This window comes from Sinohyriopsis cumingii, chromosome 17 (assembly GCF_028554795.1).
Source record: "Sinohyriopsis cumingii isolate HCF-2022 chromosome 17, ASM2855479v2, whole genome shotgun sequence".
Taxonomy (NCBI): Eukaryota; Metazoa; Mollusca; class Bivalvia; order Unionida; family Unionidae; genus Sinohyriopsis; species Sinohyriopsis cumingii.
In genome coordinates this window covers 51,879,948-51,905,731 of record NC_142977.1, presented here as the reverse complement: position 1 = coordinate 51,905,731, position 25,784 = coordinate 51,879,948, and the positions used below count along the sequence as shown (strand labels likewise).

General features: G+C 35.6%; 1 protein-coding gene across 3 annotated transcripts in view; it reads right to left on the bottom strand.

Moving 5' to 3' along the window:
- Positions 1-25,784, bottom strand: part of LOC149778699 (discoidin domain-containing receptor 2-like) — a 77,864-nt gene that overhangs the window by 11,310 nt on the left and 40,770 nt on the right. For all 3 annotated transcript variants that reach the window (XM_089939507.1, XM_089939508.1, XM_089939509.1), the window contains exons 2-7: positions 17,820-17,925; positions 6,644-6,800; positions 4,660-4,749; positions 3,218-3,365; positions 910-1,437; positions 92-220 (exon numbers count right to left, since the gene is read on the bottom strand). In XM_089939507.1, the coding sequence (XP_089795633.1) occupies positions 92-220; positions 910-1,437; positions 3,218-3,365; positions 4,660-4,749; positions 6,644-6,800; positions 17,820-17,925 (1,158 nt within the window). The remainder of the gene's footprint in view (positions 1-91; positions 221-909; positions 1,438-3,217; positions 3,366-4,659; positions 4,750-6,643; positions 6,801-17,819; positions 17,926-25,784) is intronic.

Sequence of the window (25,784 nt, the reverse complement as noted above, 5' to 3'; positions counted from 1 at the left end):
GCAGTTACCATAATAATACAGTATTTGTCTTCATCATTGAACACTTTGTTTACATTAAAATAATTTACGCGCGAGAGCCATTTTTTCTTACCATAAGGTTGTAGAACGTCAATTTCTTCGACAGCTCCTGATGCTTGATGCGACGTATTTTCTGATGTCAGGGTTGGCGCATGCGTGGTGGTAGGGGGTTCCTCTGAATAGAAGGTGCTGTTGGCAACAACTGGAAAAAATAAAACAACTTTTCTGGGTTTAAATGTCCTTATCGGGGACAATAGATGAATGTATCGTTTCACATTGCGCATGCGGGCGATGCAAGAAAAAATAAACCAATCGACATGAAGGTCTCTCCAACTTCTTAACTGATATTATCATTTCCTTTCCGACCAATACCTACTCATCTGACATTAATTAAATTGACGCCGTCAGCAACAGCTATTTCTCGGCTACTAGTTTCTAACGTAAGCTAATGACATCACAATTTTATTTACTAGGGAACTGACATTGGCTTTTCTCCATATGACCTCCACTATACTGGGCATGCGCATTATGGCAATCAAAATCTAATCAGTAGGTTTTGCTTCTGCGTCATGAGGAAACTGTAATCGCATATCTACTAAATAAATTTAGTGGTACATCTTCGTGTATCAAAACATAGAAAAGGAGTCAGACGTGTTTAGTCACATGACGGCAATTAGGGACTAAACGTTATTTATCCGATCGACTCCAATAAATGTCATGACATGCGCAGACAAGGTTTGCATTGAAGGCAACACTTATTATTTTTCTCTGCAGCTTAACTACATGTCACCTTCATATATTCCCATTGACAATTCAGAAGATAAAGACAATTTTAAAATAGTTATGCCTAAATGAGAGAGAGAGAGAGAGAGAGATGAGGGGATATCTTACCCGAGTCGAATTGTATTTCGCTGATCATCAACCATTTAGTATCAAAAAATAGTTTCAGCTTGATATATTGTCCAGTGCTGTTCTCCAAAGGAATCGTGACATTACGAGCGTATTCCACTATATTATCGGGTTGAAAGTCATACTGAACTGGATCTTTCAAAAAGTATTTGCCACTGATACTAAAATAAACTCGTGCCGTTCGAAATACCTTTACATCCTTTGAAAAATAATTGTTGCAATGAATATTCACAAAATTAAAAGTTCTAACGGTGTCAAATTTGAACTTTATCTCTAGTGGCCCGCCGTGTAGAATTGAGTCATTTCTCCATCCAACCCATTCATAACCTTTAATTCCGAGTCCTTCCTGGTCTAACCGGAAATTGGAATCCCCATATTGTCCGTCTGTCAGTTGACCCAATCCCTGTATGAGGTAGTTCTCCATAATTATCCCGTCATACGAGAAATCAGACAAATCAAGTTCGGTTCCTCTTTTGTCGCCTTGGCGGACATCATATGAAAGAACTCCGTCTGCAGAGAGTTAGACAACTGAGCTACACTATTTATCACGTGACTCTTGTCTTGTTGGCATTAATGTGCCCATAAAATAACACATGCTATAATTGTAATCTATATAACACATGCTATAACACAGCATGACGTCACGAATGACGTCACAACGTTACGCAAGGAAAGGATTACGACCGAGGCATACGAATGTATTTTTAAATCATTTGACTACACTAGTGTGCGGTTTGGTAAAAGACGTAGGTTATGTCAAATGATCAACAGAATCCTTCATTTGTGCCCATTTCAAATAAAATTCATGAAACACTTCAAATAATTTAAATCTATTGTTCGCCAAGATACGCATAAGACATGAATTATTTGATTCGTTCCATAATTTCATTTTAAATGAGCACCCATATAATGTCCTCAACTTGTGTATGAAATAATGTACATACCTTTTAAACGTTGCTTTAAATCTAATTTGAATTTATTTCCTAATGGCAGGAAAACATATAATAATTCTTTCAATGATTTATGTTGAATTCGTTAACTTAGCGATCATATTTCAGCCATTGCGATCGCACACACTTTGGATTAGAAAGGTTTTAAAGTGAACAATCTAGCATGAACTCAAAGGTCTAAATCAGCCCTTTAGCTGGAGGTCTCAAGATTGATTTGTCAAGATCAATTACGAATTGTGAATCTCATGTTAGGAACCCACAGACTCAAATCTGATTGAAATCAGATATTCTAACTTGCTCCTTATACGGTCCTGTCTAAAAGGGACAAAACCTTGTAAGGGGCAGATTAGATGATCATAGCGTAATCAGATTGTTAAAACCACTATCATGACATGTCGGCTAATAAGACATTTCTGATAAAACTGAATCTGGCAAAGCTTACTTTAATACAGGAAGCGGAAACAGCCAATAACTAATTTTAAGATCGATCCCAGAATCTTTTGAAATGTTATTTTGAGGACGTTGTCGTTCGTGAAACATTACGTTTCTGGTAACATTGACTAAATTAAATCGTGTAGGAAGAGTCCTTAAAAATAACTGATTTCTTTCACATACGTTTTTATATATAATTACAAAAGGAACGTAACCAAAGTATTTTCTTGTCATTCAGTATCAAATTGAATAAATTCAGCTCCACGCTTTTGTTTGTGCTATATCTGTCTGTTACGTTTATTTTTCCTATGTACTTCAATATCATTTAAAGCGTAAAAAGGACCGAGGAGGCCCTTTCACAGTGTATTAGTCTCTAAATCAGTCTGTGTAAAGTGGAATCAAATGATATCCTTCAAGTTCTTATCATCGCCTCTGCGCCCATTTGCCAGTTCATTTTATTTCTTGCGAGGAAAAAAACGAGTTCAGTATGTTCTTAGATGACGTTCTTATGACGAAACAAAATGATTTCAAATTAAATAAGAAACTAGACGACGCACATCCTTTTGAACAGACGACAGAAAAAGGCAATAGTTCGATAGTCAAGCTGAAGTAAGAAAGGGTCCTATTTTATATTCGTCGGCACAATGTACTCGCAGTTTGTTATTTGACAGATACATCTACAAATTTGCAACATAAATGCTCAATGAATGAATTAAAAAATTAGTTGTTGGATGAGCATCACTACCTACATAACCAAAGGAATAGCAAAACACATTCAAAATCAAGTAACGTTTGCAAAATAAAAAATATGCACTTTTTCCTGATGATGATAACAAACATAACCGCTATACAAAGCCTGCATAAATTATTGTTTTAGGGTATGTGAAAGGCATCAATCAGTATCTCACCTAGCCATGGACAACCGTAAACCTCAACCCTCATACAGACTGTCCGAGGATATCTGCTGTACGGAATGAAACGGATGCGTTTTCCAATGATAGCTGGCGACACTGGTCGTAACTCGGCAATATAAGTGTTGGAGTTTCCATCGAAGATCTGTAAGAAAGGGTGATATATTTACACTTCTTTTTCTCAGTATGTATGTATGTATGTATGTATGTATGTATGTATGTATGTATGTATGTATGTATGTATGAATGCATGTATTGATTGATTGATTAATTGATAGATAGATGGGTGGATCGATGGATAGGATAATGATTTATAAACTTTCAAATGCTTTAGTCTGAAAATAAACAGATTAAGTCCAATTCGTTAGTGAACACAATGTCCAAAACGTGCAACGCTATAATCGCGTTGACCCACTGCTCTAGTTTTTTATTTCATTGTAGTGAGCTCATTGAAAAACGAAAAAGGTCGCTTCTCACGAGAAAGTGTAGTGGCACGTCCTATTATCACATTATGAATATTACAGCGGAATGTAAACACTTTTGTCCAATTATGGCACCATGCGTAACATCTAATTAAACTGTATGTAAACAAGATGTCAGGAAGCATAGCACGGATGATAATGACACATGTATGTATGTATGTATGTATGTATGTATGTATGTATGTATGTATGTATGTATGTATGTATGTATGTATGTATGTATGTATGCGTGCGTGCGTGCGTGTGTGTGTGTGTGTATGTATGTATGTATGTATGTATGTGTGTATGTATGTACGTATGTATGATTACACAATAGCTTCGATGATATAATTAAAAAATGTATCTATTTGTTACAGTCAGTTAAAATAGGCATTAATATATTGATATTTGAATACCATACATACATACACGCACGCACGCACGCACACACACACACACACACATACATACATACATACATACATACATACATACATACATACATACATACATGTCCTTATTACCCGTACTTTGCTTGTGAGGATTTCGTTCCAAATTTATTAGGAGTCGTTCCCTATTCTGTTATTAATATGGGAGTACATGCCTATGTGTCCATAACGGAATATTTAAAGCATATTATACCAATAAAGGGAGGGGACATTTTCAGAACCATTTATATATATATATATATATATATATATATATATATATATCGATTTTCTTTCGGCAAGTAGACATCAACATGATCTAGAGGGACAGCAGTGCCCATCATATGGTCTACCCATTGCTGAGATATGCGATATTTTAATAAATATTAATTTGTGAATTTCAGCGTCAATGTACATGCGTAATTTCAGACTTCGATCTAAACGTTTAAAACCAACATTTTAAAGAAAGTCACAGCAGTTTGCTTAAGCTGTGAAAGAACAAACTGATGAATACTTTCGGAAACCTAAGGAAAACATGAACGGCACAAACCTCTCCTCCAGTCCTGTTTCTGAAGCGAATCCATTCGCCGTCATCTTCCCTCTGATATTCTAGCAGGAAGTGTGTGGTGTACTCTTTGCCCTGAAAACATACACAAACCCAACATCACGCATTTAAATATGATTAACAAACACTCAGTTTTTGGATTTCGTGGAAAGGGAGTCTTGCTGGAAAGTCGTAACAAAACTAACGTTCTTTATTATCAAAATTTCGACGTCAAACAACATGTGCATAATATTAGCATATATTAATTTTGTTAGTCCGTTGCAATGGATATTTTTTAGTTGAGTACCTAATACAAATCTGATTCGATAAACCTTCACCCATAATGCATGTCGGCTGAGGTCAAAAATCATTTGATTACGCCGTGTTGTACGAGCAAAAACAGATTTCAAAATGAAAGATATTAATCTTCAAAGAAGTCTAGCAAAGACTAGTCAGTATTCGGATAACTGGGCAATCCCAAGATGTCCGGTATGTACCAAATGAATAAGTAGTCTGGTACTCTTCTTTTTTCAGTACGTGACGAAAATAGTTAACAAAGCAAGAAACCAGATTACATGTTTATAATGAATGTCATACAATATGGCGGATAGGTGGTACTACTCTCGTTCAGTCTGACCCAGCAAGATATGGGTAGTCTACACGGACACGACAGATCAGAGCTAACATATGAACAGAATATAATACAAAACTATGACTACTGATGGACAATTCATGTTTCTCATAACTTCCAATCAGCTTATACATTTTTGTTGCTTTGTTTCTCGTGAAAACAGCACATTGGCAACAAATATAATTATATATGAAGAAATTCATAGGAATTATAGAACTTATTGTCATCATCACGTTATTAAATGATGACAGCTTATTCCATCAACAAAATTCATACCTATATTATCATTATGGTCAAATTGGAATAAGAAATAATATGGTCTTGGGCCAAAGAACATGGAGTGCTTGCAGAATAGTATGGTGTACTGGATTTCCTCTTAGTTCACACGAAGAGAGCCCATTTGAATCAAACTTTTATTGCACAGAATCGCAAGCTCACAATCTGATTATCAACGTATCGATACAGCTGTTATGATTTAGCCTTCATTTTCAAGGGTAATTCAATTTTCTTAACATAGCGATTTTGGCCATTTGACAATGTGATCATTTTTTATTAAAGAGGATAGAGTGACAGGAAAACTTTTAATTTACCAAATTTTCTACCACTTTTAGCGACCATGGTTCTTAGGTAATCGGGTTGAGTATGTTTGATTACAAAATGCAAGTGTCCGATTCGGTGTCAGTTGTTATTTTCACGTTTAGTTTGTATGCACGCTAATTCCGCGTGATATCTAGGGAGTAGTGAGTGAAATAGTAGTAAATATAAAGACTAATCAGCAACACTTACCGTTCTTTCCATATAGTATAACAGTATAAAACTATGTATATCATCACCATCGAAAGAAAAAAGTATTTTGGGATGTGTTCTTCCAAAAACAAGACAACAAAATCAACCAATTTTTTTTTGTTCAAATCCAACATATTTGATGAAACATTTTAGACAGAATTGTAGCTCTCAGACTTCGCCTGGAGATAATATTTTAAAAGTTTCCCTTTCGATCAAAGAAAGGTTTTAGAGCTAAAAGTCTAAGAGCCTGTTTTTCCCCATGTCTTTTAGTCATGATTTTATCGAACAGTGCAAGTTCGCTTACATAACAAAATGTAATTTGCAGAACGTTTTGAATGGCCTTGGAAGTCCTACTCCACCACAGATAAATTGTAGGCTTTTAGAAAATCACTATACTTTGTTGTTATAAGCCACGATATCTGTGTTCTTTAGAAACGGACTTCTTTTATTGGGCAAAAACATTTTTTGCTTAAATATAAAACAATGCGTTTGTTTTATTGTGTAAATTACTTGAGATGCTGCAGTGACGACAGACATGGGCAAGGTCAAACAAATGCCATCTAAAAAACTGACCTTGCCGTTTCCGAACCTTCCCTGGACCTCAACCTGCGTGATGACGGTCAACTTGCTCAAATCAATCTGAAGGTACTGATAAGAATCTTTCTCATACGAGTCTTTACTTATCGAAGGCTTCGGACACCATGCCCCGCCATACAGCTCCGTTCTGATCCTGAAATAATAATAATAATAATAATAATAATAATAATAATAATAATAATAATAATAATAACAACAACAGTAGGAGGAGGAGGAGGAGCAGGAGGAGGAGGAGGAGGAGGAGGAGGAGGAGGAGAGAGAGAGAGAGAGAGAGAGAGAGAGAGTAAACGAAAATCACATGATGTCAATGTTTCCGTGTTCACACTCGTTACCATACAAAATCTTTTGTTATAGTTATGACAAGATCTAATCAGCATGAACTAAGGCGTAGAACATAATCTGGGACAAGAAAAATACATTTGCCGAAGTACTAATGCAAGCTTATTTCTAACAAGGAATATTAAATTGGAGCTAATATGGTTTTACATAATACTTTCATTGATGGCTTAGTTATTGTTTCGTGAACAGCTTTCACATTAAAATTTGTTGTTGTTGTTATTCTAGGGTTTAACGCCATTTTCAGCACAAGATAGGCTATACATGGCGGCCAGTATAACTGGTGGCGGAAGAACCCTGGAAAACCCCCGGAAGAACCACCGACCCACGAGAAGCTACTGGCAGGCTTTCCCACGTACCCACGCTAGCCGAGCCTAGGACTCGAACCCACACAGACAGAGGTGAGATGGCAGTGATCCGGAACGGTGAGCACTTTAGACCACTCGGCCACTACATTAAAATTTAAATAGAGCGGTATGTTATTGGATCATATAATAACAATCCACAGAAGAATTCTTCATTTGATAACAATCTACAGAAGAATTGTTTCTTTGGTTTATTTATTCTTTCCTGGATGATCTTACCAACTATGGCGTTTGTAACGTACTGTCTAGATACATCAGCTAATGTCATATGTAATACATAAATATAGTAACATAACGTCATATGTAATACCTAAATATAGTAACATAATGTCATATGCAATACATCAATATAGTAGCATAACGTCATGTGTAATACATAAATATAGTAACATAAAATGGCATATGTAATACCTAAATATAGTAACATAATGTTACATGTAATACCTAAATATAGTAACATAATGTCATATGTGTGCGTGCCATATGTAATACCTAAATATAGTAACATAATGTCACATGCAATACCTAAATATAGTAACATAATGTCATATATAATACCTAAATATAGTAACATAATGTCACATGTGTGTGTGTGCCATATGTAATACATATATATAGTAACATCGAATATTTGAAGCCAATGATACAACTGTACCAAAAAGGACTTTTGAAAATAGAAACAAAACATGAACGTACACATGGTTTTCATATCTCTACTTGAAACTTAAGCCTTGATTAAGGAGCAAAGCAGACAACCTACTCGCGATGCACTACTGAATTAAATATAATGCCAAACGAACCCGCAGCTTTGTTACGTTAGATTCTATGAATAGTTTTCCAAAACAATTTGCTTCCTTCCAATTTCTTTTTTGTTCATAGTCGTGTTGTATGTATTGTTTCCTTCCTCGAAATCAGTCGTTTTCTGTGTATTTGCCCATTGTTCTGCTTTCCTGATTGCTTCTGTGTTTCCCCTCTCTCGTAAAGCTCTTACTCAATGTCACTATCAGCGAAGTCATTTATAAAGTAAATATTACGGAAAAGAGTTTTGAAAGAATTGTTAGTACTCTATCTCTCTCTCTCTCTCTCTCTCTCTCTCTCTCTCTCTCTCTCTTATAATTGCATAAACTTGTTTTACTGTATAACTTGCATCACCCACCCCAAAATGCCCGCCAAATGCGTGCACTAAGTACATGGTCTACCCCTGATGCCACTTGCGCACTCTTCCTGATAAAATAATAAACGATCCGTAAATATATAATGTATTTAATTTTAGAGGTAATTTGACCTATATTGTAGCGCGTCATTTCTCTTATATAAATAGGTCGGTGCCAGACCGCTTCGAGTCTTATTATAATAGAAACTTCCTTCTAGGACGGCATAACGTGTCAACTCGCCCCATTAACATAAAATAACGAAGCCCGGCAATAAAATTAACCTATAACAGCTGTGCCATGATCGCGGACTAGTGATACTAAAGATATCTTCACGTAACTTTATTCAAATTCTAAGAAATCCATCGGTAATCCGATTCATGATCTAAAGCTGATTTTGCAAGATAACCTTCTGTGTTTGGACGAGATCTCGTTAGCAGCGGCAAGTGCTGTTTAATAACAAAGATATCGATCTGCGAAGGAAGAAATGCTAATATAACCAATCTGTGTATTTAATAAGGCAGACAAAGTACGCACATGATAAAATTCTGCAGCTATATTGCTGACTACGTTCTTTGACTGCTGACTTCATTGTTGTCGAGAATAATGTAATGCAAGAACACATTTGCATCAAACAGTGCTGCGCTAATGGATAATACAAGTTTTGCACACATTATCCACAGCTGCAGTTTCCATTTAGAAAAGAAAATTAACAGAACTGTCTGCGAAAAGTATTTCTTACCCTTACGTAATGTTCCCTCCAACGTAACTGCTTTAAAGGTCTACTAGTGTACTCGTACAACTTTCGTTTATGTGACAAATGCGATCTTCTAGATGTGATTTGTAAAGATATTATGTCAAATAGTTCATCATAATGAAAAAATGACTACAAAACATCGATTTTTTATCGCTGGTGGCAGCACGTTTCTAGCCGAGTTTGCGCTCGGCAATTTCCGTAACACAAAGCGGAAGTGACGTGCTGTAGGGAACAGCGCATATCTACTTTCGTTGTTAGTTGCATTCAGTAGTTGGTACCGTGCGTTATCCGACCATTGTCAGGCGAGATAGACTGCAGTTACCATTTGAGAGTCGACGATTATGATCCCATCTATAAAATTAAAGACTTACTTGGTATTACGACCATCAGACGACTCCTGCCAAGTGCAGTTCTAAGTGTGTGTTCTCGCCAGGTAACTGAGTCCGTGTACACCAGATCAACAAAAACCAAGGGTTACAGCAGGGCTAACAACATGTAGACCGAGAGAAGCTTTTACAGAAGCGAGAGCTAGCGAGGGTAAAATAGTTATATCCCTTTATCTTGCTATATTATTGGTTGTCAGCCCCTACCCCTCGCCACAAATATACCTAGCATAAGGACGGACGATCGTTAGAAGAGGGCGTTTTAGTGGAAGGGTATTTGCAAATCATAATAGCCCCACCCCTCTCCCACAAATGAGTCCTGCTTTACCATGACAAGCGTGTGTGTGTGTGTGTGTGTGTGTGTGTGTGTGTGTTAAATGAGATGTTTGAGAACCAGCACCAGGAAGATAATGCACTAGAGAGAACCGAAGACAGTAGATGGTGTGACATATCCTGTGAACCAATGCAGAGTGCAGATGCAAATGAGGGTCTGGAGGTGATGCTGCCCTTGTAAGCCTCTCTAGTCTGAGAGAATCTGTGGTGCATTTTGATGGCACGGTGAACGTTCCATTCATTCCCCATGTTTAACAAGGTTTGTATAGCTTCATAGTTCATATGGATTCCTAAGTTATATTAGCATACGAGTCAATAATTAAGTTATGTAATTGTTTTATTGCGGGCAAACTACAATGTATTAGTAATATGTCAGACTTTTTGATCAAGCATTAGTTGCAAAAGAGGACAAAAAGGTTTGATGCATTTGTTAACTATTGTTCAGACATGCAAAAGACTTCATGTGTGACTACCATATATACTGCAAAGGCATGCACTAGAATTTGCCAAACACATTTTCATGCTCTTATTACAGGGACTAGATACACCATTACTCAATATTGCTGTCCAATGTCAGACTGATAGGATACTTATGAAAAAGCAAACAAGCAAATTAAACATATAACATTGTATTAACTAAGCTCAGTATGATTGAGTAAGCGTTTGACTCGGTAGATCAAGTACTTGTCAGCTTGTTATTATTTAGCAATGATACACTTCAATTGATACACATATTCATAAGAAATCCTCATCTGTGTGCAATCCATGATGATCAGTATACACGTCTAAAATTTCACCAGCTACAAAGGTTGCCAAGTAAATGTCCAGCAAGTAAAGTGAAGGAGCAAAGGAATTGCAAACCTTCACATACTTGTCAGCATTCATACATGACACTCATACAAGAAAATGAGCTTACATTTACAATGTTACTTACGCAAAAGTCCATTTTCAAAATGTTGGTAAACACATTTAAGCTATATATAGGTGACGTAACATTTCAAGAAATAGAAATAATGTTAATTTTGCTCAACGCATGTTTGTTTCTCTTTTCTTCAGAGCAATAAATTGAAGAGTAGTTACCACATGGACGAAGAGGGACTTGCTAGAGCCATAACAAAAACTGCAGAACCACAGTGTGGAGGTGGACACTATTATTACAGACAGGCGTGTTCAGATACAGAACCACAGTGTGGAGGTGGACACTATTATTATAGACAGGCATGTTGAGATACAGAACCACAGTGTGGAGATGGACACTATTATTACAGACAGGCATGTTCAGATACAGAACCACAGTGTGGAGGTGGACCCTGTTATTACAGACAGGCATGTTCAGATGCAAAACCACAGTGTGGAGGTGGACACTATTATTACAGACAGGCATGTTTAAATACAGAACCACAGTGTGGAGGTGGACACTATTATTACAGACAGGCATGTTCAGATACAGAACCACAGTGTGGAGATGGACACTATTATTACAGACAGGCATGTTCAGATACAGAACCACAGTGTGGAGGTGGACACTGTTATTACAGACAGGCATGTTCAGATGCAGAACCACAGTGTGGAGGTGGACTCTGTTATTACAGACAGGCATGTTTAAATACTGAACCACAGTGTGGAGGTGGACACTATTATTACAGACAGGCATGTTCAGATACAGAACCACAGTGTGGATGTGGACCCTGTTATTACAGACAGGCATGTTCAGATACAGAACCACTGTGTGGAGGTGGACACTATTATTACAGACAGGCATGTTCAGATGCAGAACCACAGTGTGGAGGTGGACACTATTATTACAGACAGGCATGTTCAGATACAGAACCACGGTGTGGAGGTGGACACTATTATTACAGACAGGCATGTTCAGATACAGAACCACGGTGTGGAGGTGGACACTATTATTACAGACAGGCATGTTCAGATACAGAACCACAGTGTGGAGGCGGACCCTGTTATTACAGACAGGCATGTTCAGATGCAGAACCACAGTGTGGAGGTGGACACTATTATTACAGACAGGTATGCTTAAATACAGAACCAGAGTGTGGTGATGAACACTATTATTACAGACAGGCATGTTCAAATACAGAACCACAGTGTGGAGGTGGACCCTGTTATTACAGACAGGCATATTCAGATGCAGAACCACAGTGTGGAGGTGGACACTATTATTACAGACAGGCACGTTCAGATACAGAACCACGGTATGGAGGTGGACACTATTATTACAGACAGGCATGCTCAGATACGGAACCACAGTGTGGAGGTGGACACTATTATTACAGACAGGCATGTTCAGATACAGAACCACAGTGTGGAGGTGGACACTATTATTACAGACTAGCATGTTCAGATACAGAACCGCAGTGTGGAGGTGGACACTATTATTACAGACAGGCATGTTCAGATACAGAACCACAGTGTGGAGATAGACACTATTATTACAGACAAGCATGTTCAGATACAGAACCACAGTGTGGAGGTGGACCCTGTTATTGCAGACAAGCATGTTCAGATACAGAACCACAGTGTGGAGGTGGACACTTATTACAGACAGGCATGTTCAGATACAGAACCACAGTGTGGAGATGGACACTATTATTACAGACAGGCGTGTTCAGATACAGAACCAGTGTGGATGTGGACACTATTATTACAGATAGGCATGTTCAGATACAGAAATGGATCAGAAAGAATATGAGAGCCACACACTATTATGATGTATGACGTGTAGACAAGTGTATGTAGATATTGCAATTTTTACTACCCTGAATGATACCATTTGATAAAACTCGTATACAAGCACATATAGTAATATACAAGTTGTATGTTTAAAGTTATATTAAAGTTGGACAGTGAACACATCACTTGGAATACAGTCAGCCCCCAACCCATTAATATTTCTGCCCCCTCCTCCCCTCGTTCATACACACACAGAAGGGAGAAAAAAAACAAAGCAAAGCAAGTCGGACTTGACACAGGTTTTAATCAAAACAAAGCCAACACAGAATCTTTTTTTGTAGCACATATTCAAAATCATATATCAGAACAAAAATTATTATTATTATTATTATTATTATTATTATTATTATTAATATTATTATTATTAATTCATTCATTTAACTATGATTTACATGTATGTTAAAACGAATACTATTCAAGTCTTGTTTCCGATTCCATTAATTCTCCTATGTAAATTGTCAGTGTGAATACAGGCAGTGGATGACATTTTTCAGTTTCTTGAATTAATGCAGTAATTTTTTTTTCAGACTATGTCGAAGAATTGATGACAGCGCTGGAGGTGGTGGTCAAGAAGCCTGAGTAAGTTGATAGACAGTTATTGATACCTCTATGCAGTCATGTATCTATTATGACTGAAAATAGAACATACAGCAAATTTTTGAATTTGAATAAAGTTGTGTTATTTCATTTATCCCGGTTTTCTGTTACTTATTTCATGTTTTCAAAGTCAATGCCTTTAGCATAAAATTAGATTTTACTACAACCAGTGTTAGGAAGCAAAATGAATTAAAAGTGAACATGAACAGACAGCAATATGTTTTTAATGTTATAGCGTAAAATCTGTTCATGAAATGAAATTATAGACGAACAAAGATTTTGTCATGAGAATTTACTAAGATAATGGACAAATGATTTTAGCAGGATCTATTATCAAAATGAAAGGTTTGGGTAAAAATTCCACTCAAGTAAACTGGTACATTTGTAAGTAAAGGAGGGATGTTACAAAAAATAATTTTAAGCATAATTTTCACATGTGTATCAAGCAATCACTTGTCCTACAAATTGACCCTGATAGTGACACCATAACTTGTAAGAATATTTTGTCTACAAGTGTTCATGTACTCGGACAGAAATTCCTTGCAATTTCCATATTGCTGTCTGTAGGCACATTCTGCTGCTTCCAGGACATATTCATCCAAGCAAACTGTCTGAAATCTTGGATGATCAATGATACAATCCACCTTGACCTCCTCAGTCTAATCCAAAATCATGTTGATATGTTTACATCATCTAAACTTATCGACTATTTCTTTACTGCTGCAATTTCCACAGGTCGACCAATATACATGGTAAATATACTCCATCATTCATGATTGTGTTAGAAAGCAAATAAGTATGAGAAGTTATTCCATGTTAAAGTATGAAATATATGTATATATTATACACGGTTAGACTTTTGTTCTATCTTTTGTACCACAATAATGAACATTTAATCAGCAATGTATTATTCTCAAGATTTGTTTCCCGATAAATCTGTATACTTCCTCTGCCACTAGTATTATACACATAGGCCCACAGAGAAAATATATGCTTGCTATAATCTGGATACACCAGATCTACGATTACTTTTTCTTTATAATAAAATTCTTCCAATTTACTATCTGTGGAGGGTAGCAAACAATCACACCCAAAATACATTCGGGGTTTGCGTTTCATCATGGTTTAAAAGAACAAACTTGAGTGATAAAGTTAATAAAGTATTTATTTCTACACCTCTCATAGTCTGAGTCTTAAGTCTTTAACTCTTAACATCATTGGTTACAGATGAAACAAGCTCGCATGAAAATCTGCTCTGAAGACACCCAAGATTCGCCCAAATTCGTGGCCTTCTCTTTTCATTATGAAAGTGAAATAACATTAACGAAAGAATATTAATAAAAATTACCATAATGATAATAGTAATTACCAGAATAAATATAGTAATTACCAGAATGAATCGCCCAAACGCTGCTCAGCCTCATTATGCCCTATGTTCTCTTTAAGGTCTTCGTCTTCGTCCACATTCTCGACTCGTTCAGACTGAAATTTGTACTGTCTAACCTCAGCGAACAGAATCTTCTTAAGAGTCATTACATCTGCCATTTTCAAAGAGTTCACCTTCCTCACACGAAGAAAATGAGCATGAAAAATTTGCCGTGAATTCGCTAGAATCATCACTAGATTCAGCCATCATCTCCACATACCCTAAACGTGAGGGATTTCCCGATAGTACGTCACTTCCGGAAATCCTATTATCACCAGAAGTACACAAATATTTCCGGAGCTTTTTCCGTAAAACATCGATAAATGTACACATTATCTTCATTTTCTTCTCTGTGAGTTAAAATATGCATCTTTAATGCACATTTTTTTGTTATTTAGCCAAAAATGAACATTGTGATATATAGTGTGTATTACACTATAGTAGAACTTTAAGGGATAGATCACTTAATTTTTGGAGACAGGAAGAGCGATGGTGTGCTGATATTTTCATTCAAACCAGGATATTTTATTTCTTTACCTCAAAATTATATTTTTTCCAACTAATACTGTGAATATACTAATTTCTTTGTTATATGAAATTGCAGGAAAAAAAATATCGAGGTATATAAGAGCTGGAGGTTTTCTTCCAGAATCCCAGACCTCCTCATTCCTCGGATAATTATATGGTTGAGTCTTAAGAAATCACGAAACAAACGTAGTTTTAATACTGTCAGTAACACGGTTTGAATAACTTAAAGAAACATTACCTAAGAAGGCTGTCCAAGAATCGTTGCCAAGTGAAGTATACAGATTTCTAAATATGTTCACTCAGCAAGTCTAAGTCAAGAATATATAAAACTAAAATAAAAATGATAAAAGAAATGCAAAACCAGTCAAATAGTGTAAATATGTTACCAGTCCAGTTGCATATGCTGAGCTCTAGATACGTAGTCTTATTTCCATATTTACGGAAACAGTGAGAATAAAAACGCATAAAGAAATTTATAATGCGCTTAATTTAGAGGTCCAAAAGCTGTCATCTTATTGCTTGGGGTATTGTATTAAGGCTAATTATATTGTCAGAAGAGGTTCTGGGTGTTGAGTGAATATTGAAAATGATAGGACTTGATGACGTTGAGAAAAACCCGCTGAAAAAGAACCATATAAAGAAAATTGTGTGTGTGTGTGTGTGTGTGTGTGTGTGTGTGTGTGTGTGTGTAATTTTGGTTTCTAACGTAGCTTTAAAAAAAATGCAGTCATATCGCTACGATGTCTGCAGTGTGGTAGTTTATAGTGATGTCTAGCACTGAGGCATCATGCCGCAGACATGTAGAATGATGTCCCACCCAGTCATATTATCCTGACACCAGGCCGACCAATCCTAACACTAACCTCCATGCATGCAGGCCGACCAATCCTAACACTAACCTCCATGCATGCATGTATGTATGTATGTATGTATGTATGTATGTATGTATGTATGTATGTGTGTGTGTATGTATGTATGTATGTATGTATGTATGTATGTATGTATGTATGTATGTATGCATGTATGAGATTTTGAATGTGCTTGTCTCCATGCCAGAATCATAAGAATCATACAGCTCTATAAGCCTACTAAAACAGTATTCGAATTGAATTGAACGTCCAATATGGATCACTATAATAAAGATGAAAGGTCAGGATCCTTCTTGTCATCAGTCATGCGCACTACTTGTGTTGTGGACCATCATGCAATTTCATGTGATAGGCAAATGGGTAGCTACGCATCACGATCTGTGATGCATGATTTATTAATAGTACTCTGCACGGACCTCGATTTCATTTCTACCTGGTCTTTTCACAAAATTATACGGATATCTTTCCCGTTATGCGTAAAATTCTTTCGTTCGCATCACGGATTCACACAAGCAAATTGAAAATTACTGTCCTGAGGTTGTTTCATTTATTTGAAGTTTATGACCAAAAAGGAACGCTAAACTAAAACAAATCAGCCAAATTAGTGTTAGGTGAAGCTAACCAGAAGTAAATTAATTTAAGCGTCATTTTAATTAGATGTAACTTGCCAGAAAATTATGCTGATTCCGAATTGCCCTTCATTCTAATAAGAAGTGTTTCTCTGAAGGGTCTAAATAATGATATATGATGTGTTTTCCGTTGCACGAACGTCATATAGATGTCATGTAATTTCTGAGACTATAATAAGTTTTCTAGAGACAAAAAAGCATCTTGAACTCCAGTAGGCAACCTGGTATTGGTGTCAATATTATTGGCCGCTATATTTTTATGAGGGTTTTGGGAAGTGAAATAAATTAAACCCCCACCAATCCAGGGGATACTATGAGGAAAATAAACCAGTCAAACAAAACAACAAAGAAAAATATATAAAAGTCTTCTTCGTGATATACAACTGGAATTGGTAAATAAACCAAACTTCATGGTGGTCAGTTAAGCATGATATGTCCCTGAACAATTTTAAAAGCCAGTGAATATCTCTGGTTCCGAACTGAAAGTGCGAAGATCCCATACCGTATAGTTTGCCTACGACACAATCGCATTGAGGAATACCATAAATATTCCTTTGCTGATATGGTACACAGCCAAATATTCAAGGCCACCTGATTACATTAATTGCTGAATACAATGGGGTGATTAACAAATCAGTTGCATTGCAACCCCAACAAAACAGCCATCATTCATAAATAAATTTAATCTTAACTTCGAACGTAAGAAAAATTATATATATATATATATATATATATATATATATATATATATATATATATATATATATATATATATATATATATATATATATATATATATATATATATATATTATGTGGACTTTTAATTTATTCCATTAAATTTTCTTGTGTGATAGACTGTGCAAAAACCATACGTGACAATACTGAAGGAAAAAACCATGTTCGAGATTTCCTCTTTATCTCTTTTCTATACAATTACGTCCCATGTAGCTTTACACTAGTAACTATGTTCGGATTCCATGGGGGTTATAAAAATACGGAAGGATTCGGAGCATAAAGAAACTAACCTTGCGTTTTGTGGTCCAACCGTCTTCTCATCGTGGGAAGAACTTGCAGTGATGGCCGAATCAGGAATCTCATAGGACTGCATTCCCAAGGCATTTTTACACCCCTCTGCAACATATGAGCACAAATGGTGTAAACTAATGCATAGAAGTCTTTAAAACGTTGTAGCAGAAACAATATCACTTTCCATCGAGGGATTTTAAATACTTAACTAATATTTCAATTTCAAATATAAATATGTGTGCGATAGTCCTGTTCTGAGCGTTTACAGTAATAACCAAGATAATGGAAATTTTGTCTCGTTGCCTAACATACTATCTCTAACATAAATGACGCCTGTTAAAAGACCTATCAAATATTTATCTTCATTAAGCAAAGAGGAACAAGTTTAAGATTTCCTTATAAAAAAACCCAAAGGTTGTGTTGGTTTTTACATATAAAATCGTAATAAAGTGCAAAACAAGATAGAAATAGTCCAATATAAAAAGGATCAGCGGATTTATTTTTGCTTATCACCATTCCAATTAAACTTACCTACCAGTACATTCAAATCCATTTCTAGAATAGAACATATGTTATGAATCATAAAATTAGGGTATTATTGCTTAACAGTATTGAAGGTTTCCTAGATAAATTATCACTCTAAACTGTTTTGTAAGTGTCCTGAAAAAAATTATTTTGAAACTTTTATTTTAATGTTACCTGATTCAAGGCGCAAACGAAAATGTGATCAACAAGGATCAAAACTTGTACCAATATCGGAGGAATGGTCAGTTATTGATTAAGAACAAAAAGTTCTTTTCAACATCGAGTAAAGCATAAACAGATGAACAAATAATTCTATTGCATTATTGGAGGAGCTCGGTTATTGCTGTTACACTTGTGGCTTATGCTAGCATTTATTAACGAGCAACTGTATGAAATCTCTCTCTCTCTCTCTCTCTCTCTCTCTCTCTCTCTCTCTCTCTCAGAGCTGTCAAATATACCCGGTTTGGTCAGAATTACAGACTCCAGGAGTGCATAAGTTATGGAGTAAAATTAGTTCTGTTTAGGAAATCAAGCAACAATATCTGAAGACATTGCATGAAATAAGCAATAGCACTTTGGTCTCCCTCATGCTATAATCTAAATAGAAATAACTTACAACAAGTACAACTACACATTAATTATAATTCAGTTCCAGAACAATCTAGGATATTTACGTCATTACAACTTTGGATCTGTTGTGTACGAAAACGTGTAACAAAACAAAATTTGATGTAAAGGTTAAATGTGTTCAACAACTGCGTGGCTCAGTATAAAGGAATATGGTATATAACTTCCTAACGAGTTGCGTTCGTAAATTTTCAAAAAATTCAGAATCATGAATAAATAAATATGGCTTCTAAGATTACGTTAGCAAAGTCAAAATACTGGAACTACGTAGCAAGAGTGAAATATACATAAACATTTGAGTCGCCATTCCTCAACTTTGTAATAGGTACGCTTGTAACTATTGGGTCGAATCGGTCGATCGTGGAGGTAATATTCTTTGAAATTTTAATGTTGCAGACTATTGGTCATATCTAAATCTCCAGTTTCTTATATTTTAGCCACCCCACCCCCACCCTACCCCCGTGCTAAATTGCCACTGCCATAGCCAAAATGGCAGATACGATTCTATTGGCGGTGACCTACATACGCAGACCAGTACATCCTTGCCAAACAACTTACCCACCCACCACGTTAACCCCCTCCATCCATCTCTCCATCCATTCTTTTATTTCTGTCATCGTTACAACCAGAGAATGTCAATGCTGGGGAGATTATAAATGATAACACCACAAACATGAGACGAAATAAGATATAAACTAACGTTTTAAGGCCAGCAACATTTAGTGTTGCAAGATCGATTTAAAAAACAGTCAAAAAAGATGAATCTGAAATGACTTCTGCCTACAGGCTACCGCTCATGTGGCCTAGTGATTAGAGCGTCCGCCCCGGATACGGGAGGTTGTGGGTTCGAACCCCGGCAGAGACATACCAAAGACTTATACAAATTGTACCAACAGCTGCCTCGCTTGGCGCTCAGTATTAAGATGTTAGTGTTAGGACTGGTTGGCCTGGTGTCAGGAAAATGTGACTGGGTTGGACACCGTGCCACATGTCTGCGGCATGATGCCCCAGTGCTAGACATCACTTTAAACTGGCACACTGCAGGCATCCTAGCGATATGACTGGACAATTGTTAAAGCTACGTTAAAAATCTAAATTAATCACACACACACACACACAGACACACACACACACAGACACACACACACACACTGCCTACAGGCAAATTAATCTATTGCCAAATATCAGTCTATCACGTGTCTTTACCCATGGTGTTAGGCGCTATGTTATGGCAGATACAATAACCAGTCTAATGGTCACTGTGCTGACTGGCACTACAAAACGTATACAAATTCAATTGGGCAAAACTAGGACATTTTTCAACTATGTTCATTCAATCATCAGCATATACTCATAGCTTACAATAATTCATATTCGTGTAATTGTCAAATGAACAAAAATTGATTTTGTACGGTGCGGTAGGCTAATGAGTTGGCGTTGTCATCTCTGCCCTGGCCATAGGGCAATTATAAATCCTTTATATGGCATTGTTAAGATATATAAAACCAATACCATATACAGCTCAATCTAATATGACAAGTTTGACGTTTGTGAGCAAAAACCAGCATCGTCATTGTATTTAAAGAATATATTTCCGGGATTTACAATCGCAAAATTCATTTATTGCGGCGGAAAGACATGAACATTATGTCCACGGGAAACAGGGGCGCCTGCGAAATTATTTTCCGGGTTGGTGGTGTGGGTGGAAATTGCCATTATGATTATTAGTATATGTGCTCCTCCCCTCTCCTTGCCCCTTTGTGCGGCTGCCCATGAGGGGAATGTGTTGTGAATATTGTATGATGTTCGGGATTCTGAACAATAGTGACTAATCCATCGTTCTCCACTTTCTTTTTTTGAAAGATGACTAAAAATTAGAAAAGTGAATAAACGTCAAAGATGGAATAAATTTTTTTTTAACTTTTAAATATTTCAGTTGGAGAATGCAATCGTGCATTCATAAAAGCAATTGGAAACATCCTTCCAGCTAGTTAGATTTTCACAGCGATAATTAAAACGCATTATATTTTGGGAACCATCAATCAATCCTCTTTGTCCATTTTTATTGTAAATGAATCATCGTTACACGTGTCATTAACAGGCAAAGGACTACAATGTTCTCTTTTGGTATCTATGACAGCCTTGTTTATTAGCGTCGAACTGTAAATGTGTAATCGTCAATAGTTACATTTACTGTTTTATTAGTCATAAAGCATCGTCGATGCCGTCAGGAAATCGGTGTTTCATTGAGGTTCGTCAATCACAGCAGCGAATCGTGATGAATTGACCTTTTCAAGCATTCAGATAACAATTAAAGATGATTTTTAATCTATTTAGATATTAAGGTATATAGAGAATCGGGATATTAGATGGGAATTCGCAAAACCTCGATATGGTGTTTATTAACTTAATTCTTTCAACATATGCTTGTTTCCAGAAAAAATGTCACACATGGTATATAAACATAGATTATTATCAATTTTGAAAAAAATATTGTGAATTATTCACAATTTCCTAGGTATTAAATTCGTGAATTCAGCAGTTTTCAAAAATGAAATTTTGTTTTTTAAGTCAGTCAATCACCGTAGTGTTCCGTAGCATCCAAGGTGTTCAAGAAAATTGGTACCCCTGCATAATAGCAATCGTACAGTAACTTGTTCATTTTTCAACACTTCAAAACTTTCTTCTTGCGATTAATAATAATTATTTTACACACAATTATGATTATTATTTATTGTTGTACATTTTTAAGGTCGACCTTTGTAGGAATGTTATCGATTAAAGCCATACTTTCGTTAGTGTCAAGCACATGGGTGATAACATTTGCGTCCAACAAAGACACTGGCGTTGCTTCCAGACCAATTCGAGCAATTACGTTCAGTTATTAGTCCTAGTCTAAGAGGCAATTGGTGTCTCAAGATTTGTTTCTAGAAAGAGCCAACACGTCTAATCTGCTAGTATTGACTTCTCTCATCGAAAGGGACGATATGACGGGATAAATGCTTTAAAATCATATTGCACGCTCGCTGACAGCATTGCTATTCTAATGTGTGTGGAAATGTTCTATGAACTTCAGCTGTCACAACTCATCATTCCCTTGTGCCTGGGAAACGCGATCTTGAACAAATGACATACCTCCTGAAACCAGCAAAAAGGGAGGAATTAATTCCAGCCATATTGATCCTTCAATATTTGCTCTGCATTCAAGTAAATTTGCAAATCATTGTATAAAAAAATCGACACATTTATAAGAGTGCGTACTAGTAAAGGCCGGCTTTGGTCAGAGAAACAAATTTGTGAGTTCCTAATCATCTTGTATTTAAATTCATTGGTTCTATTACCGACGTTACCGTGTAAGAAAAGAAATGAAATCACGTAACGAAGTTTTTATTCAGAAGGTTTTACAAACAAAAGAAAAAACTCCATAATAATTAGGCTTTACACCTTGTGCATTTTCTTAAAAAGGACAAAGACATGAAAATGCCAATGATGCATTTATTTCCAAGAATTTAATATGGTTGAACATACACATTTTGAATAAACAAATCTCAAATACGTCCGTGTATAATATGATTTGAGACATTATAAATCAAAAAGTTTATACAGCGTCCCCAAGTTTAATCGTACATGCTTGCATGCATATCTATCTATCTATCTATCTATCTATCTATCTATCTATATATATATATATATATATATATATATATATATATATATATATATATATATATATATATATATATATATATATATATATATATATATATATATATATATATATATATATATAATGCCGATTGTTTCCATTAAATCCTCAACACTAAGATGCTGCGATGCAAATAAATGCTATTTTATCACGCTATATATTGAATTTGTTTTTTAGAATTTAATTATAAACGTTTTGAGTGATGCCATGCAAGACATTTTCCCATCGACTGTTGAATCTTTCAAATTCGGTTTCATGCTACGTTTCTTTCTAGTCTACCCCTGACCAACGTGTGAATAAATTTTACCAAGCCTATGATGTCTGAGGTCACCTTGCTGGTCCGTTATTATTATTATGATTGGTATTATTATTATTATTATTATTATTTGGTGGCCTATTTCCTTTACAGATAATCGGATAGATGTGACACTAAAACCCTCATAGTATTCAGTCTGTACATACTAACATCGACTGAGCCATGTCTGGCGATGAAATTCTTGCTTGATAGTATAAGAATGGATCAAGAAAAAACATTTTCTAGAACAATGTGTCCGCTTGCCATGTTAACTCGTAAAAGACTGGCCCGTTAATTGTTGGACTTTGCTGTAACAACTAGTCAGTGAGATATAATAAAATTCTAACAATCAACGAAGAGTATATAATAGCATAAAATAAACGCATATCCGAATGAGTTAAACCTGTACGAATATATGACAGTGGTGGAATTCCGTCCTGAAACTCCTGTTGCGGAATTGCCTCAACGATATAGCTAAACAGTCGGGTATCCATGCATGCAGATTAATTAAGCTCCTCCACATGGCATTGCTAAAATGAAAAATCGATACCCCTTGTAGAGAATCCGTTCCACCGACCATTTCTCCATTAAACCCTGTGCATTTATTACGTTGATAGATTGTTACATGGAGTTCGATTTCCATTAGAATTGAATCTCCGGGGCCATAAGTCATTGGTGTTGTAGAGATCCAGTTAATATTACATTATGTTTGTTTGTGTGATCCACCGTGTCGAATGCATGGTGTATAGGCAAATTCCTTCACGTGTCACAGACTTGATAACTTAATGAATACGTGAATCAATACATATATCACTGTTGACAATCGTGTCACTCAGGTCCCAAGTTATACACATGCCACTGGGTCAATACAATAATGAAACACAAACACGAAATCGGACATTTCCATTTCATCAGCTATATCTCTCACTGTATAAAATATTTTTCCTCCTTTCTTAGTCAAAGCAATGCCATTGACGAATTTAATCAACAATCAAAAAGACTTCTATATCTCCACGTCTGAGTTATATATAACTATGTACTTCTTTCTCCCATTAGTTTCATCAATGTTACATTTTTAAAACGGGATTGAATAAATGATGCATTATTCATGTATTCGTTACTCTCTCCTAATGTTTATATCACACGATAAAATAATAAACACAATATGTTAACTTAAAGGCATTCCGTTATCATGTTCGATGTCCATGTTGACAGGAGAAGTTATATATTTGACTGGTTTGTTGTGAAATTTAAAACAAAAATGCCTTCATCTTTTATCAGTTTCAGTGGTATTTTCGTTGTTAGGTAAATTATCTACTTTTTAATGTCGAGTGGTGTCAGAAAGAAAGCGACAAGTCCTCAGGAAAATAATGCTTCTTCTATCGAGTTGAAAAAGACACTGATATATGAGATTAGATTTAACAGGAATATTACTACTAATTAGTATTACCATAAATATTGACTAATATGGATAGTTTTATTAATACTAATTAGCATCAACAGGCAAATTCATATCAATAAGCATGGACAGATTTATTAATAATAATTAGTATGGACAGGTTTATTAACATTGATCAGTATTAACAGGCACTGGTATAAAATATCAGTATTATTAGTATTAACAGGCACAGGTGTAAAATATCAGTATTATTAGTATTAACAGGCAATGGTGTAAAATATTAGTATCATTAGTATTAACGGGCACTGGTATAAAGATCAATAGTATTAGTGTTAACAGGCAATGGTGTAAAAGATCAGTATTATTAATATAAATAGGCACTGGTGTAAAAGATTAGTATCATTAGTATTAACGGGCACTGGTATAAAGATCAATAGCATTAGCATTAACAGGCAATGTTGTGAAAGATCAGTATTATTAATATTAACAGGCAATGGTGTAAAAGATCAGTATTATTAGTATTAACGGACACTGGTGTTAAAGTTCAGTATTATCAGTATTAACAGGCACTGATATAAATTATCAGTATTATTAGTATTAACAGGCACTGATGTGAAAGATCAGTATTATTAATATTAACAGGCACTGGTGTAAAAGATTAGTATCATTAGTATTAACGGGCACTGGTGATACAGATCATTATTAGATCAGTATTATTAGTATTAACAGGCACTAGTGTTAAAGTTCAGTATTATTAGTATTAACAGGCACTGATATAAGTTATCAGTATTATTAGTATTAACAGGCACTGATGTAAAAGATCAGTATTATTAATAGTAACAGGTACTGGTGTAAAAGATTGGTATGATTAGTATTAACGGGCACTGGTGCAAAGGATCAGTATTATTAGTATTAACAGGCACTGGTGTTAAAGTTCAGTATTATTAATATTAACAGGCACTGATATAAAATATCAGTATTATAAGCATTAACAGGCACTGATGTAAAAGATCAGTATTATTAGTATTAACAGGCACTGATATAAAATATCAGTATTATTAGTATTAACAGGCACTGGTGTAAAAGATCAGTATTATTAATATTAACAGGCACTGGTGTAAAAGATCAGTATTATTAGTATTAACAGGCACTGGTGTTAAAGTTCAGTATTATTAATATTAACAGGCACGGGTGTAAAAGATCAGTGTTATTAGTATTAACAGGCACTGGTGTAAAGGATCAGTATTATTAGTATCAACAGACTATGGTGTTAAAGATCAGTTTTAGTATTAACAGGCAATGGTGTTAAAGATCAGTATATTTATTATTAATAGGCACTGGTGTAAAAGATCAGTAGTATTAGTATTAACAGGCACTGGTGTAAAATATCAGTAGTATTAGTATTAACAGTC